Here is a 17,982-nt window from a genome sequence, read left to right as displayed (position 1 = left end):
TCCATCTGGGGGCCGCTTTTAGAAAGGGTTGTCACCTTTCACATCTAGATTCTTGCTGCTCTGAATTCTAATTAGTATTGTAAGAGCTGGTGGCTCCTGGCGGTCAGAGGTGGCAGGCAGATCGCAGGGTTCATAAGCCCTCTCGTTCTCGTTTTCCACCGTTACTATCTCCACCCTGAATTTGCCATTCGAGCCCTCGGCTTTGGAATCCAAAATATTTCTGTGCATATTTGCGATAAAATTTCTGTGAATAAAGTCTTTTGGGGTAAAGATTCATTTCCTATTTATCAGATGCCTAACTCTGATTAGGGAAGTACAAGTGGAATTCAACAAACTCTCCCTCTAAATGGGAGGGTGGTAGTATTCTCACATTTCAGCAGGATCAGCCGTTAGGAAAAATGATCTGTGTGTCACCGCCCGGACCGCACTTTGAAGAGGCAAATCAGGAAACATTTAAAGCTCACATGGCCATTCGTTCCTTCCCACCTGGAGATTATCTTTATCTTGGTGTAATTTAACTCAATTGTTACTTGGGCAATACCTGTAAATTAAAGATAAATCCAGTAAAATTCCAAAGTTTAATTTTTTAAAAGCTTTAGACTTTCAAAATACCTTTCCTTCACTTGAATTGCCATTGCAATTTTGAACAAGTTGAACTGAATGACAATAGATGCGTGATGGCTATTTTCCCAAGAAAAGTGATGAAGAAAAGTCCACAGACTTTTAGAGGAAAGAACTAGTAGAATAAGGAATTCTGTCCTTGACACACAGAATCATATTTCCTAACCAATATTCTAATTGTGCTTCTGCTGATACTGTTTTGTGGTACTCTTTCCTGCGATTAGTGAAAGAATGAATGTTCTTGAAGCATTTCATTACTAATTAGGTAAATTACTTTATTCTTAATTCTGTTAATTCTTCAACTTAATTCTATTTTTATCTTGAACAAATTTGACCCTGTATGAATTTCTTATAAAATATGTAGACATAAAAATCAAATTACATGTAACTTCTGCCTTCATAGCTTTCTTTCAAACCTATTAGCTGAATGTTCCCTAGTGAGGTGTTTTTGAAGTAGACTTGAAAAAGAGCCTTCAAATGGAATTTCTGGAATTATCTTTCACTTCTATAACTTGGGTTCAAAAAGTTTCTCAAAATACTATCATATATGGATAAAATTTATGTGTGATTTAGTTTTCAACTATTAGAGAAAGAGAATCTATGATTTGAATTGCACAGCTACCATTCTGCTGTAATAGAAGTCAAGGCAATTTTCAATTGATGTTCTGAAAATTTACTTGTACGATGGTTATGAAATGTAAAAGTATTTTCCAGTACACATTATATGAAAGTACTGTTGACCTACCTATGCTGCTGTGGGAAGGTACCCTTCCCATCACGGCCTTGGCGGCCCCACACACCTCCTTCCTTCTTTCTCTCCAGTTCAATCATAGGAAGCCCTGGGCATCTCCCTTTGCCAGTGGATGGGCTAAACCATTCATGGATGTCCTTGTTGTCTGAAACAGCTGTTTGGGGAGGGAATGAAAGAGCAGAGTGTCTTGAGAGCTGAATCAGCAGCAGCAAAGGGAAGACAGAGATTTTAATATGATAGGTGGGGATCAGGGAAAGGGAGACCGTGTGGCTCCATGTGAGGGGCTTGGATTCCAGAGCTTTCCATGGCTATAAGTCCCCTGGGAATAATGTTCAGTCCTGAGCATTTGCCTTTCTTCTGTTTTTTGAACCTTGAGTACAGGAAGATGCCCCAAGTGCTTGTGACAGAGGTTCTGTTTTTCTTGATCCAATGAGTTGAAAAATACATTGCCCTTCTCCCCCTTTGCTGGTTCATAAGGAACAAGGGTTTTCACTGTTGATAATCAAGGTCCAGATGGTCTTTAAAAACTTTCCCCAAGGGCTTATGCCCCCTGACTTTTTACTTAGACTCTGTAAAAGAAGACAGGCATATCTTTTGATAGTGAAGATAATAGATTAATGGGGAAACACTATCATTCGTTTTATTCTTCACTGGCCCTGCTTGTAGTGTACCAGAGAAGCGACGTTGCCATCTTACCAGTGGTCACTCTGGGGCTTTTCTGCCTCTTCCTGCTTTTCCTCACATGTTCTTATCACAGAGCTCCCCATCCTGAGCCTTCAGGCCAAAACAAGGGGGACAGGCAACAGCTGGAAATAGATCCGTGTAGCCTCAAATGGAGAGAGAGGGGGAAAATCTCTGGTGGCGACCACATGAAAAGGAGTTTCTAAAGCTGTCCATCCACCTGTCTTGGGAAGGTGTGTTTCTAGAGTCCTTTACAAGTACAGATTATTCATTGGTTTGGGATTACCCACCTACTGGGAAAATCACATTAAACAAAATGGTAAGGCTGTGTTAAAACTTAAATGTCCAGGCCATTACGAAGTTATTTAGAGATACTCCAGGAATTAAAGTAGGCTCCCTCAGCCAAGAGTCAGATTCTTCCACTGCCTTAGGACAATTACCTAACTTCATTCTACTGATGAAATTCCCCTAAAATGGAAATAAACAGAAAAACTACTGTGTATTCTAGATTCTAAAGATATCATTTATCTCAAGTGCAAAGCAAAATTGTTCAAAGATGTGAATTCCCTTGGCAGAAATTTCTGTTGTCCTTCTGTGGGAATTAAGGACAGTTGTTCACTTTTATGACTGTCTTTAATTAAGATCCAGAGCTGAGCCCTGGAGCTCCAGGCTGCCAAACCCAAGACCTGAAATGACAGTGTCAGGCGGGCACTTTGGGTAGTATTCGGAAGCCACAAATACATTATTTTTGTATTACCATATGATAAAAACAAAGGTACTTTAGACTACGTTTAAAACAATTACATTTGAATATTTGAAATTAAAAGAGACAGAAGGGGAACTACTTGCCTGTTTTAACAGGGATTGGTTCTTTGCCTTCTGTGCCCTTTGTGTTTGCTTTCTAAGAGCACCTGGTGGGGAAGGAGGAGGCTTTGCCTCAATTGGCTGAGTTCTGTTCCCAGTGTGGCTTCCGCTGCCTTCAAAATGAATTGTATACTGAAATCAGCTTTGTGATAGACCAAGGGGGGCGGGGGGGAACACCGTGAGGCTAGAGGCTCTCATTATAATTATTTTCTTAGGAAAAAGGTTTTTATTTTGATCGTAGTTAATGTAACTAAACTGTGGAGTAATTTACTAAGTTCGATTATGGCTGTTTCTTAACTCTGAAGGAGATGATCTTCAGCTCTTATCAAATGACAAAATGAAATACAGACGCAGTATCACTGGGATGATATTTTATGGCAAGTTGAATTCAGAACAAGGGAGAATAATGTGAATAGACATTCAAATCCATAATAATCCTGGAGTTTTAAAATAGAAGTTATATCTTGTGATATCCCAATTGTATGCATGTATACTCTTTAACACTGAGGTAAGATTAGGAGGCGTTTTGACGAAACAGTTGTAGAAATGTGTGTCTTTGTATATTTACCAGCTTTTGCAAATGAACAGATAGATAAGCTATCACTAACTGATTTAGGTGCATTGTGGGCAGGCATCAAGACCGAAAGTGGATTATCACAGTCTCAGTCATCTGGACAGACAGGATTTCTCAGCTATGGCACCAGCTTTGGTACCCCTCAACCTGGACAGGCACCCTACAGCTACCAGATGCAAGGTCTGTATACTTAACTGACATTGCTGTTTTCTTAACCCTATAGGCCAATGTTTCTCAACCTTCTTTATCTCACAGCACACCTGAACCTATAGTAAAACTTGCACAGCACACTAAAATTATGTTGATTTAAAAAAAAAGAGTAAAAAAAAAGAACTTACTTTTTTTTTTACCACTATACTTATGGTGCTTTGAACATCTTTTGAAAATTATTTAATTTGCTGGGCCTGGTGGCTCACTCCTATAGTCCTAGAACTCCAGGAGGCCAAGGTGGGTGCATTGCTTGAGCTCAGGAGTTTGAGACCTGCCCTAACAAGAGCAAGAGCCCCTGTCTCTACTAAAAATATAAAAACTAGCTGGGCATTGTGACGGGTGTCTGTAGTCCCAACTACTTGGGAGGCTGAGGCAGGAGGATCACTCAGAATTTGAGGTTGCTGTGAGCTATAACACCACTGCACTCTACACAGTGCAACAGAGTGAGATTCTGTCTCAAAAAAAAAAAAATTAATTAATGATCTTTAAAAATTTTTATAGCACGCCTAAGATCCTCTCATGGTATACCAGTGGAAAATCACTGCTATAGGCTGAAGGTTAATTTCTAAAATAGAATCTGGTGTAAGCGGTCAGTGAGGATGGCATGTGGACTTAGCTTAGAGGTAGGACACCTGCTGCTAGTCTGGCTCTTCAGTCACCTGCTCTGTGGGTCTAAATTTCCATGTTTATAACATTGAGAGTTCAAAGTGATCATCTACAAGGTTCTTTTCAAAAAGCTCTAAAACTTTTTGTGAAGCTGTTTCTTCCTTTTTGTTTTCTGTCAACTAAAAAAGGAATGAAGATGTCAAAAGTCAGCCTAGTAAGAGATTGTAATGAATGTGGTGTATACTAAAAACTCCAATACCTGGTGTTACCGACTGCCTTTTCCAAAAGGGCTGTTTTCTTTCTTTTTATTGTGGGGTAGAGATTGGAGGGAGGCAATCATAGTTCTAGAAATAAAGTATGTGATATGTGTTGACTAAATGATTTGCCTAAAGATGAGTAAATCAGATGGATAGCCACCCAATGAATCTTCAGGATAATGCTTCCAAGAATATGTCCCTGGATTCTGTTTTTGAAACTACAGGCAAAACATAATATAAGTGCACGTTAAATGGAGTGACGGCTGAAAGTTTTCATTGTCAACCCTGTTTTTAAGAATATATAGACATTATTTGTAATTAGCATATTAAAATATCATGTAAATGCATCTGTAAAGCCTCGAGACTTGTTTCCACCTAAGCATTTTGCCAGTGTCTTGTTTTTATGCAGATCAGTTTAACAAATCATATTCAGCATCCAAACATGTGCTAAGCCATAGTTGAATTAGATCCCTGATTACCACCTTTTGATTTGAAGGGGTTCTTTTTAATAGTTTTGATCTTTTTCATATCTTTTATTCTTTATTGTATTAATAATGTTTATTGCAGATAAATTAGTATATACAAAGAAGCAAAAATTATCATGGTCCTATGTCTCATGCATTTGTTATTGTAATTTTAATATATATTCTTCCAGATATTCAGTATGGGACCATAGTCCATCATATATTATTGCAAGCTGCTATTTTCGGTACAGTGTACTGTAAACCTTTTTCACATCAGTAACTGCTGTTTTGTAGCATCATTTTAAAGGTTTGTGGTATTTCTAGTTATGTCTTATTTAATTCCTTACTTATTACTGGATGTCTGGAGCAATGCTATGCATATCTTATCTACATCTTTAATTATTTCCTTAGGATAAGTTTAAGTGTAGGATTTCTAAGTAAACTGTTTATACTCTTTTAAGGATTTCTTATGTATTTACACAAGGAATAGCTGTGTAATAGAGTGCACACACTGGATATCTTATTTTAAAATATTTTTTAAAAACTAAGGAGAAAAATTTTTTTGTGAATAGTGATCTTCATCTTAGTCTTATTAACTGTCTTAACCTTTTATTGTGTTTCATACGTATATTTTCCATTTATTATTCTTAAGGTTTTTAGGGTTTTTTCCTATATAGCAAACTAGACTCTAAGTGACAAGATCTATTAATCTTTTCATATTTGATTTTGCCATTAGTTCCAAAATTAGTTCCCAAATTATGAAATTTAATATGTTCAGTGGTCGCTGTTATAAAATGGAAAACGTATCACCAGAAGGGCAGTATTTTTCAGCTGCCTTGGAAAAGAACTGTTTCTACATACGCTGAATATCAATTGAGTAAAGTGATAAAAAGACGAAAAAGTGATGGACAAATTTCATCAATGAATTTAATAGTCCTAGACTCTAGTAATGAAAGGGATCATGTGGCAGACAAGCTCTGTTTGCTCACAGGGTTTTTGTTCTTGACAAGGATGGGGCAGTAGATAAGCAACCAAATCAATTATACAACTGCAGATTCCTCCAGGAGCTCGGAGGGAAGTAAGCCCTCCATGGTGGGTCCCCTTGTCCTCCAGGCATCCAGGTCTCCTTGAGAAGAAGGGGACCCTGAGGAGGCGAAGGACGTGCCCTCCCTAGAGCAGAGTTACACCATGTGGGGTACCTGGGCCTGATCCCGTCGCAGCCCCGTGGTTACCAGTCCACCATCAGCTAAGGATAGAAATTGAGACCATTCAGAAACTTGCCTAGTCCCTCAATAGTAAATTTTATGTCTGTTAAATTTCATAGTAAGTTTTTAAGATGAGACATGTACTCTCCCTGTCTTTATTCCATTTTTAAAGAAATACTTGACTATTATATTTTGCTCAGTTGTTAGTCTGTGAAGGACGAGGGGAAAAAACTGGTCCTGAACCTCAGATGGGTTGAGAAATATTGCACTTGAGAGTTACTTTTATTTCTTGCTCTTCTCCTAGATCAAAAGCTGTGCCGTAGAAACAGTTTGTAAAAAGACTAACTAGCCATCGGGGATAGGACGGTGCTAGAATAAAGAAGAAGGGAAATGAAGGGGGAAAGCAAATTAATTTGGGGAAATTGTAGACTGTTTCTGAAAAGAGATGAGAACATGTGTAGCCCTAGGGAAAGCATTGCTTTTCCTTCCACGGGTTCTGTTGTGTCTGGTCTTATTGGATATTCCATTAAAACTTTTGGAGTGTTTATGCACATCCCCTAGATGAATGGCCTTTCAAGTGGGATTTGAGAACCCATTTTCTGTGACTGAGGGATTACCTTTCTGAGTATTTCTATAATAGTCTTTCACTCAATTTTGGATTATTGGATACACAGGTTGAGCATCTCTAATGCAAAAAATCTGAAAATTTTGAAACTTTTTGAATGCTGACATGATCAAAGGAAATGCTCATTGAAGCATTTAGGATTTTGGATTTTTGGATTAGGGATACTCATCCAGAATATAATGCAAATATTAAAAAAATTGAAGAAAGTCTGAAATGCAAAATATTTCTGGTTCCTAGCATTTCAGCTAAGGGATATTCAACCTGTAATATGATTTTTGTATATCAAGCTAAGTAACGTGGTATTAACTTGAAGCTTAACTTCGCATTATGATTATGTATAGTGATAAATGTACAATTTGCTATGGAATGTATATGGCCAGATTTAGGTACATAATTCTAATTAATATGTATTTCTTAAATATAAATGTAATATGAAAACTGCTTCATCAGTATTCAGTTGTGTGCCTAGTTGTGAGAGTGTGTTGATCTTTGAGAGTTTTTTTTTTTTAATTAATTTGAAACAGAGTTATCTTCTGTTGTCCCGGGTAGAGTGCTGTAGCGTCATAGCTCAGTCATAGCTCACAGCAACCTCAAACTCCTGAACTTGAGCAAACCTCTTGCCTCAGCCTCCCTAGTAGCTGGGACTAAAAGCACCTGCCACAATGCCCAGCTATTTTTTTTTTAGAGATGGGGGTCTCTTCCTCAGGCTAGTCTCGAACTCTGAGTTCAAGCAATCCACCCACCTCAGCTACCCAAAGTTCTAGGATTACAGGTATGACCTACCATGCCCAGCCTGAGTGTCTTTTCAATATTTTTTTTAATATAGTACTGTACGATTATGTCTACAGTTATTTCACAATTCTATGAATTCTGTTAATCTTTAATGAATAATGGTAATTTTTGCTTTTATCAGTTTCATCTTATGGCTATTAAAAGTTCTTAATCCTGAATCCTGAATCCTGAATCCTGAATGAGGATGTATTTATTTTTGTGATCTGGGTATATTCTTGCATAGCATTATTCCTTAAAATATAAGGTATGGTGATTAATTATTCAGAGATTTAGCTGCTAGAGCATAATGGTATCAGAATTTCATAATAATAGAAGAAATACTCTAGTAGCCCATATAACTCCATCTTAAATGCAGTGTGGATGCTACGCACTGGGTGTTATGCTGAGTAATTTAGAGAACATTTATGATGATCGCGTCTTAGGTTCTTTCAGACTTAGAAGAATTAGACTAAAGATGTAGTGATGTCTTTCTCCCTGAGTATAACAGGTTCTGGATTCAGACTTTAATCTGTAGTTCTGCTGTTGTTGTCCATGGGCCTTCAATAAGCAACTCGACTTCTTCACATTTCTCTTTCCTCATCTGGACCATGGGATCATGTCTATTCCCTGAGATTGATTATACTCAATCAAATAAGTCTGATTATACTCCGTGTAAATAACTCTGACCAACACATGGTCTATAGTAAGAACTCAAGTGCTTATTTTCATTTTTACTGTTTCCACTGTGATGATGATGTGGTTACTATTATTTTAATTACTATGGTCCAGCTTTCTGGAATAGTTTCAGATTAGGAAGTATTACCTAAATGCTCTCTCTCTTTTCCATTTCCCAAGGGAAGAACAGGTATATGTGAGAAATAGGATTTAAAATTTAATATGCATGATATAATGAAAATATATTTAAAAATCTTTCACCATCAAAGAGAACTTTGAGAACCCAGTGACCAGATAAGCAAAGGGAAAAAAAAGGAGCCAAATGGAATTAATGTGCTGGCATGGAAAGAAAATTACTACCAAAAAATGGCAGGCTTTTTGTACTTGACACCAAAAAAAAAAAAAAAACAGAAGGAGACAAGAGAAAGCAGCTGGGGGTGTGGAGAGAGAGAGAGGAAGTTGCCCTGGCAGCAGTGGGGATGGGGTGCTGGAAGGCAGGAGGGGTGGGACGCACAGAAGAGCTGGTGACCAAGAAACCCAGCTCTGCAGTGGTGGAAAGATGTATCAACCAAGCCCTGTCCCCCAAGTGTCCCTGCAGGTGCGTCTCTACTTTGAGCACAGGGAGAAAGTGGAGAAACAGGAGATGACAGCCATTCAATTATCAAATTGTTTAGTTCAGAAGATTAGGGAAGACATGGGAAGGTGCCAAGCTATGCCGGGTAGAGATGGAAAACTCCAGGGTCCATACAACAGTATAAAGTAACCTCTGACATTTATTGAGCACTTCGTATATGCCAAGGATTTTAGTTAATTCCTATGTAACATCGCATTTGATTTTTACCATGACCCCGAGCAGTGACATTAAAGGTTAAGAACATGTAAATGCTGAAGATTGCATAAAATTAGCAATTCAGCTAGTTTGTATCAGTGGTTACTCAAGGATGGCTACTCAGAATCAAAATGGAGAAAGGTTTGGAACTGTCTGACCCTGTTGTATTGTACATACACCTAAATTATAGTACCTGCAGGAGTGGCTCTCAGAAAGAAACTACCAAAAAAAAAGCCACAAAATATAGTTGCCTGTAGTGTTTAAATTTGTTGAAAAGTGAATGTGCCCATTAAAATCAAGACATTGCATTACACAGCTAGTTATATAACTGGCCAAACACCAGCTGAGGAAGCTCTAGAAAAAAGTTTTAGAAAACTCATTTCTGCACAGTGTCAGTGCTTAAACACTTTCACAGCCCTTACAGAGCAGATTTGGTAATTCATGGCCATTTTGCCTCTGGCCTTGTAAGCTGGCCAGACTCACTTGGTGTCCTTGTTTGGTTCAGGTGATCCTGCTGGTCCCTTCCGGCTCCCACATTCAATGCTTCTGTCAAGCCAGGCAGGGTTCTGTGAATTCAACATATGCCATTTTAAACCAAGGATCAGCCAAAAATTTTTGCTCTGCCTGCACTAATACTAAAATTCCATGGAATAAAACCTCAGTGATGGGGAAATCTGATTGCTTTCACCTGTGCTGTAAAATCACTGGAAAATTCTGTTTCTGCTTTAATTATTTCATTTGTACCAAGGAAAGAAATACCCCTTGAGGGCAGGACACAATCATAAGAGGGACTTTCCCTAACAAATGCAACCAATGTAACCTGGTTCTTTGTACCCTCAATAATTCCCCAACAATAAAAAAAAAGAAAAGAAAGAAACTTAAGTTCAGCAGAGAAAGATGAACCATTCTGATTCATACACAGCTGTAGCGTTCACTCTGAGGAAACGAAGGCCTTGCTTATTCATTTTTTGCCGTTTTCCTGGCGTTCCCCAAGTGTTCGCCTGAGTCTTTGGGGAGGAAGTTCTGGAAGGGTCTGAGGAGGATTTTCTCCACACACCATTGACAAATCTGATGCAAATGAGTTAGCTGGATGGGCGGGTGTGGATGGACAGAGGGCGCCTGGAGACCCTGGGGTCAGCTGGGCCCAAAAAGTGTTTTCCCCAATCACAGGGCACTGGCCCAGAGTGTGAACAAGGGGGTATCGAGTGAGTGTGTGCACATGCGTGTGCGTGCTGGAAGGTTAAGAACACCGTTTAGGAGAAGCAGCTTTAGCCCTGATTTACTGATTGCTTTCGTAGAATATCTGCCTGTGTATCATAAAACAACTTTTATTCTCATTTTATGTAAAAGAGACAACTAACTTGAAAATCAAGCTTTGAGTTATTATCTTTTTTTAATGCAAGATCTGGCCCCCTGTTGCTGGTATCAGCATTTAACTTCACGTATAATCTAAACTGGTAACAGAAAAAAATAAACTTTTTTCATGTTGGTGATACCAAATCATATGAAGAAAATGAAATTGTGTTTAGCAGTCTGTTTAAGGAAAAGACACGTATAATTCACTTGCAAAAGACTTTCACACACACACAATTAAAATGTAGTTGTGTCACTTCACTGGTTAAGCCTCAGCTTCGGGGAGAAAATAATAGCTTCGTTCCATAACAGCTTAGATCTTTTGATTCTAGACTGTCGAAGGTAGTGACCATCTTTATTCACGTTTTTATCTTTAGTATTTAACATTTTATCTAAAATACACAAATGTTTGTTAGAAGTGGAGGCATCCACGATCACAGTGAGAGTTAGAAATTAAGATTCATGAAGGATCCTAGTTCATTTGGGGACATGAATTTGGAATTTAGCATAATAAAAATTTCATTTGACTTATTATGTGTTAAAAGCAATCTTCCCCTGTGTTCATTCTAGTAGATGGGGCTGGCTGGGGACTGCAGCAGCATCTCCGTGGTGGTAGAGAATGCCTTTCTGAGAGTTTTACTGCCGCAGAGTAGCAATGACAGAATGGGACTTTCCTGCCATTCTGCACAGGGAAGGTGTCAGGATTCTCCTTGATAGATGGGGCACACAGATGCTCATGTACTTAAGCCAGAGGGCCCTGGAAATGCCACTTTGTTTATTTTCCTTTAGGCTTTATTGCTCTCACTTAAAGAAGAAAAATAACAGAAATTCTCATTCCCTCTTTGGATGTAACGTTTGTTCTGCTAAAGAGATTGGGTTCAAACCGGTGAGGAGAAACGATAATTCAGGGCAGAGATTTGTTAAAGGCTGTGTGGAAGGGGCACAGCTCCTTTCCCCATTGTGACCTCCGTATCTGTGGCTCATGATGAAGTGGGAATAGTCTAATACAGCAGTTCTCAACCTGTGGGTCGAGACCCACAGGAGCTGCATTAAAAGGCTGCGGCATTAGGAAGGGTGAGAACCCCTGATCTAGTAACATCACCCAAGTTCCCTCTGATCTGCTTTTCTACAGCTTTGCAGATTTATGCCTGAATTATTTCAGATTATTAGTCATTTAGAAATGAAAATTGCTTAGCAAAATGTACTACTATACCTTTAAAGGTTTTCTTTCTGCATAAAAATGGTATTTTTCAAAAGGACTAACTCTAAAAATGTGTGGTTTAGGAAATATATTATATTTTTATAATCTGCTATGATAAAGCATTGGAGATCTGTACTTTCTGGCATAAAATGACATACAATTCGAGTTGGAAAATCACAATTGCATCTTGTACTGCTGTGCAGAATTTCCCCTTAATGGCTTTGCCAGTCTACTTATATTTGTTTTTTAGTTCTTGGCCTTTTTTACGCTGTAGAATGTTTTTTAAGTTGATTTGTTAAAAGTGATATTTTTGGTTCAGTGCTTTTGGTATCTTTTGTTATTTTAAGTTGTGAAAATTGGATGAAAATCTCTCAAAACCCAGGCATAGCAATCGTTAGTGATCAATACGAAGTTTATTGTCTATGAGTTGTTTTGGTTAAAATATATGAAGAAAGATAAGCCTACCGTCTTTGACATCCTTCGTACCTAAGTTAAAAATTCTCTCTGGACATAAAAACTATTACTGGGATAAAAAGGAAAACCTGGCCATTTAAAATCTATCTTCTAAGGAAGGGAGAAAACCCTGCTTTTAAATAGCCCATCTGGCCTGCGGAGGCTTTTCCCTAGGGACCTGCGGTAACTTCTGCCACATAGATCGAGCTTGTTGATGGACATAGCCCATGGCAAAGAGGCCAGGGAAGGAAAGCAAATGGACTTCTGTGAAAATACACGAGGGACAAACAGCATCCTGCTTGCCGAGTAAGTGCTAGAAAATGCCCTAAAACGTGGGAAGTACAGACAGGCCCCAGCAGGTTCCAGCATTCTTACGTTGGCTGGGATTCTGGTTTTTAATGTGAGTCCTTGTTCTCTGTAAAGTAGACCTTTGACCTACATGTTACTCCTTTTAAAAAAAAAAAAATTTTTTTAAGTTTTTTGAAATTAATAGCTGGTTACCAGATGCAATCACACACAAAGCTTTGATTTGATATTTTAAGTCATGTTATGAATCGACATTGACCGTGTTCTTAACTGTGAAAAAGTAGTGGTGATTTATTAAAAGTTGTAGGGGTTGGTTTGTTTAAAAACTACGGTTGCTTAGCTCCAGTAGAACCCAGTGGCCCATGCACGGTCTTCTTACAAGACTGTTTCTTGTTTGTTATGGTTGATAAGAAAGCCATACCCTTTCACTGCAGGAACCCCTGACGGTGACATGAAAAAGCAAGATCTTTGTGATACACTGTTCCTAGGACACTTTATATACTTTAAAATTTTTTTTTGTTTTTTGGCCAGGGCTGGGTTTGAACCTGCCACCTCCAGTATATGAGGCCGGTGCCCTACTCCTTTGAGCCACAAATTTTAAATCTGCTCACCTAAAAAGGGGAGTTACAGTGAAGAAGTCTTTTAGAAAGGGAGATACTTTGATTTTAAATGTATTCAATTTCTTAGGTGTCGTTATCTCCACCCTTCGTGTTTCTTATTATCCTGGGACCAAAAATTAGTAACATTTTTAATATAATTCCCTTTCAACATTACTGATAAGAAAAATCTAAAAACAATAGACAAGGCAAGGCAGAATCGAACACAATTACCTGGAGGTGGAGATAACATTCACTCCCTAACCAAGATGCCGTGCCCAGGGAGTCCTCACCATCCTCTTCCCTCTTAGATGAAGACAAGGAGCCTGCCTTGGCTTCCTGTTATGGTGATGCTGGAAATACCCTCAGATGATGGAAGTGGAAGTATCGAACTATAACTGTCCTCCAAAATCAGAGGGTGTTACTGCATTCTGAACTTGAAGTTTTTCTTAATTTTTCATTAATATACATGAGATAATTCCAAGATCTGAGCTAACAGAGTAAACAGTCTCCTAGGAGGGCTTTGTACCATCAGGGCAGCAGTATTCAGTCAGGATGGTGATAGCCAGAACAAGGGTAATGTTCTACTGGGGTACCCATATGGTGTGTGTATGTGCAGTCCCCATACCATCTCTGGGGTTCAGGGGTATGCATAGCTCAAATGAGTGCGATTTTATGACCTGTTCAAAAATCCGTGATTACTTAATCAACTTAACATTTTATTTGAGTTAAAACTCCTGCTGGATGCTTCCGCTGGAGGTTCAGAAATAGTGTAACTCCTTTCAGAAGGGGCTTGAAGGTCCTGAATTTAATTTCTTTATAAAATTTAAATCTGAAATTGTGATTATAAGCCAGTTTTTTAAAGATAACCCTTTATATACCATCTAGTTTTAAAGAAACCAGCAGAATGTATCTATCCTCCGTATAAAATCTGAGAAATAAAGTCCATTGTTATTTTATTTTTCCTTTCCTTACTCTTTTTTATTGCTGAACAAATAAAAAGTTGAGAGACTTTTTTCTCCCCTGAAATCTTTAAGGGCCTCAGCTAGCCTTACAAATTGTACTCCCCACCACCACCAAAAAAAAAAAAAAAAAGAAAGAAAGAAAAGCTATGGAAACCACCACTCCCTCCTGTCCCTCCACCTGATTCTTTAGGACACTTGTGTTCACCCTCAACCCTTTAGTCACCTACCACGTGGGATTAAAACTCAAGTGACATTTCTGGCCGCCACTAGGTGAAGTCCCGGATGCAGGCCTTCAGTCAGGCCTGGCTTGTCCATCTCTGTGTGAGGGGACATGCAACAAATCAGCTTAAGACACTCATGGTGAGGATGGAAAGAAGATTAAAGAGGACTTATTTAGCACTGGTCTAAGAAAGAGATGAATTCCGTGGCTTTGAGTTCCCAGAAGGTACAATCAGTTTGAAGAGGAATAGTCGAGGAAAGATAAGGCTCGGGCTGTGCTCGAAGAGCCAGAAAATGTGGACTGATGGAGGGAAGCATTGAGTAACGGAGCAAGACTCAGAGAAGTTTCCGGGGTAGCGGTGACCACATCCCTGGTTAATATAGAGGCTGTGCATGGGGAGCGTGTTCTGTTCCCAACACTGCCATTCCCAGCTCTGTGCCAGCCCCCAGCCCTCCTCTCCTGGACCAGATAATCATGCATCCCTGCATTTACAGCGGCTCCCAGCTCTGCCTGACTATCCTTGGAGGCAGGGTCAGAATCGTAACATTTCACACATCCCAGAACACTAACAGTGATGTTGAACATTCGGATTCTCAGATTTTTCAGTGAAAGAATGCTGTTTCTTTTCCTGAGCTGTTTTTTGAAAGCAAATGATCAAAAAGTTACCGTCATCCACCAGCAGTCACCACTGGGTCCCTGCCTCTCTATAAACTTTTCACTCTCTGTTCACCTTTTTTTTGCAGCGTTTCCCCTCCCCTGTGCTGGGAGCACACTTCCTGCCCTTTCCCGTGACAGGTGTGGCTTCCTCCCCAGTCTAACTGGGTATCTCCAGGCACCCCTCCCTGAGCAGGGTGCCGCCAGCTGCTCCCCAGTCTAACTGGGTATCTCCAGGCACCCCTCCCTAAGTAGGTGCCGCCAGCTGCTATTTCTGTCTCTTCACGAGCGTGTGGGATTTTTAAACTTTCCACCTGGTTAGAGTTGGGCCCCCACCTCTGTTGCTCTCCAACAACCTGTACACTTGTAGAGAGTGCTGGGAGGTGCTGGGGAGCTGACTCGAAAAGTGTTTTGTTTTGTGATTAGAGAGACACAGAGGGTGCCCCAAAAGGGTGTACACGTTTTAAGAAAGAAAAAGACTGACATTTGTAACGCTCGACTCACATTTGACTCTGCTCTTACAAGAGAGCTCAGTGTGCCTTCTGCTCATCTTTTGTGAATTGGTAATATTGAGTACTACAAATGGAGTGTGCAGTTTTTCTTTTGTTAATTTGTGTATACATCTTTTGGTACTCTCTGTATAACCTGCCTACTCAGTATAAAAATTCTCAACTTGAGAAAGGGGGCAGTGGAAGGACAGAGACAGTGTTATCTTGAGACATTCTGAAAAGAAAGATATTCCAGTGTTCTGTTTGGGAAATGTCTCCCGTTCTATATATATGTTTTAAAAAGGCTATAATTGTTCACAGTAGCAAATTACTTAAGTAGGTAAGATTTTTCTTTTAATAGAAGAGGAAGAAGGTACCCTACCCTACGCCACACTTGGAGTGTTAATTTAATTCCAAACTCTGCAAGAACGACTGAAGCCTCACTTAAACTAATTTCTGCCAGACTCCTTGATTGAGAAATAATGAGTTCTAGGCGGGAATTCTTTCTGCTTTGGAGAATTTTCATAAATAAAACGTAAAGTGAAATATAAAACATTTTATCTTGGGAAAGGATCCGGTTTATTTATCTGGAAGTGACTTTTCATGTAAACTCATTTGTGTGTAGGAAGGGAAATAAATACTAATGTATCATTTTGATAAAAGAATTCTGAACATTGAGGCTAATTCCGTGACCTAAAATGGTGAGTGAAAACTCTTGTACATCCAGGAGCAACTCAGTGGATTGATCCTCATGGAGGAAGGAAGTCGGTTTCTTCCTGGTCATGGCCTGGGCTGTCTCCTCTGTGGTGTCTACGTGCCAGGCTCACTGTGCGTGGACAGCCTTCCATGCAAATATGTCCCTCTTGCCAGGCCTCCATAGAGTAAGAAGTGTGTTCCTGAGCCTTTCTTGGGAGAATGGCCATTGCTATTTTGTCTTTGCTTTGTGGTGTTCTAAACTTGGGTGCAATCTGTGTCATGGTGTTGGCACTGAAGTTTGCATCAGATTCGTGGGACCCTTTACTCCTAGGATCTTTAGTGGAGCTCAAGAACCAAAAATACCCAACACAGATAGGCTCTAAGAAGCTTTAACTCTAAATGCTTGAAAAGTATAATTACCTTCACAATGCAATAAGAAAGCTTATACTGGTTACATATTTTTGAAGCAATTACTTAAACACCTGCTGAGTGGGGACTAAGCTACAGCAGTACCCCAAATCAGGCATTTGGTAAACACATGGATTTTTTAGGTCACACCCCAGTCCTCTGCCTCAACCAGACTGATTTCTGTGTCTGAGGAGGGCCCAGGTGTGCGCCTTTTTACAAGCATCTCACGATTCTGAGTCAGTTTGTCAGCCATATGGTGGTAAACAAAGGGAACACTTTTAAGTCAAAAACCTGGTTACTCTGAGAGGCAAGGTATTGTAGACATTAACAGCTCCAACTCTGGAGCCAGATGCCCAGGATTGAATCTCAGCTCTGCCATCCTTTCTTAATAACCCCAGGCAGTTTTTCTTCATCTGTAAAATGGGATATAGTAGTCTCTGCCTCGTGGGGTGGTTGTGAGGAATCAGTGAGTTAGATAAAGTGCTTTATTTGGACCTGGCTCAGTGTAAGCACTCAAGAAGTTTTAAGTATTATTATTTCATTCTTGTTATTTCTGTTTCACTTTGAGTAGATTTACTAAGTGTGTACATGTATTTTAACCCTGTAGAATGATCTCGGGGAAAACACGAGTGAATTTCAGAACTTTCCATGAAACAATGTAGAATAGGGTGAAAGGAGCCTGGAGAGCATTGTGTAATTCTTAAAAACAGACCTATGTTTGAGTTTTATCTTCCTCTCATGGACATTGTATTAAAGCTAATCCTCTATTTCCTAATCTGCAAAATAAGAATATTAATATGCATATAGTATGCAGTAGAGATAAAGCATGCAGATGAGCATACCTCCTAACATAGTACGTGTTATCTATTTTTATTGTTATTGTTATTTTGTATTTGGGGACGTTTGTGTGGGTTGAGTATGAATAACCAATTAATATTTATATAAACACCAAGAGGTTTTTATTAGCCAAGTTATGAGGAAAGGACTGATTCGTATTTATTAGTTTATTGGTTAAATAGTAATTCACCTAAAACATTGATAGTCATGGATACATGTGTATATATCGTGTACATCATAAATACATCACAGAGATGGATAGATTGATTGATATATACAAACATACAGCTTGGATAGGGAGGTAGATAAATAGATTCAGTGACTCAGGCTTAGGGGGAAAGAGGAGAGGAGGATTTAGAGAGGCTTTTCTGAGGAACAGAATTTCTAGTCCCTGATGAATTGGAGGAGTTAGAGATCAGCTTGGGCAATGTAGCAAGACCCCATCTCTTAAAAAAAAAAAAGTAAAACGAAAAAATTAGCCAGGTGCAGTGGTGCTAACCAATAGTCCCAGATACTCAAGAGGCTGAGGCAGGAGGATCACTTGAGCCCAAGAGCACAAGGTTTAGTGAGCTATAGTCAGGCAGTTGCACTCCAGCCTGGGTAGGGTGTTGTGGCATCACAGCTCACAGCAACCTCCAACTCCTGGGCTCAAGCAAGTCTTCTGCCTCTGCC

The 17,982-nt window shown here is 39.4% G+C and overlaps 1 protein-coding gene across 8 annotated transcripts in view; it reads left to right on the top strand.

Annotated features, from left to right (window-relative positions):
* The window catches only part of EYA1 (EYA transcriptional coactivator and phosphatase 1), a 308,341-nt gene that overhangs the window by 201,165 nt on the left and 89,194 nt on the right, over positions 1-17,982 (top strand). For 4 of the 8 annotated variants that reach the window (XM_012809807.2, XM_012809809.1, XM_003797263.2 and 1 more), the window contains one exon: positions 3,549-3,671. In XM_012809807.2, coding sequence (XP_012665261.2) covers positions 3,549-3,671 — 123 coding nt within the window. Of the gene's footprint in view, positions 1-3,509; positions 3,676-8,489; positions 8,495-17,982 lie in introns of all 8 variants that reach the window. The other 4 variants (XM_012809810.1, XM_012809808.1, XM_012809804.1 and 1 more) reach the window with 3 other exon arrangements.

This window comes from Otolemur garnettii, unplaced genomic scaffold (genome assembly GCF_000181295.1).
Source record: "Otolemur garnettii isolate 467f Iridium unplaced genomic scaffold, OtoGar3 scaffold00113, whole genome shotgun sequence".
Classification (NCBI taxonomy): Eukaryota; Metazoa; Chordata; class Mammalia; order Primates; family Galagidae; genus Otolemur; species Otolemur garnettii.
Note: the sequence above shows the minus strand (reverse complement) of the source record. Positions and strands in the feature narration are given on the sequence as shown.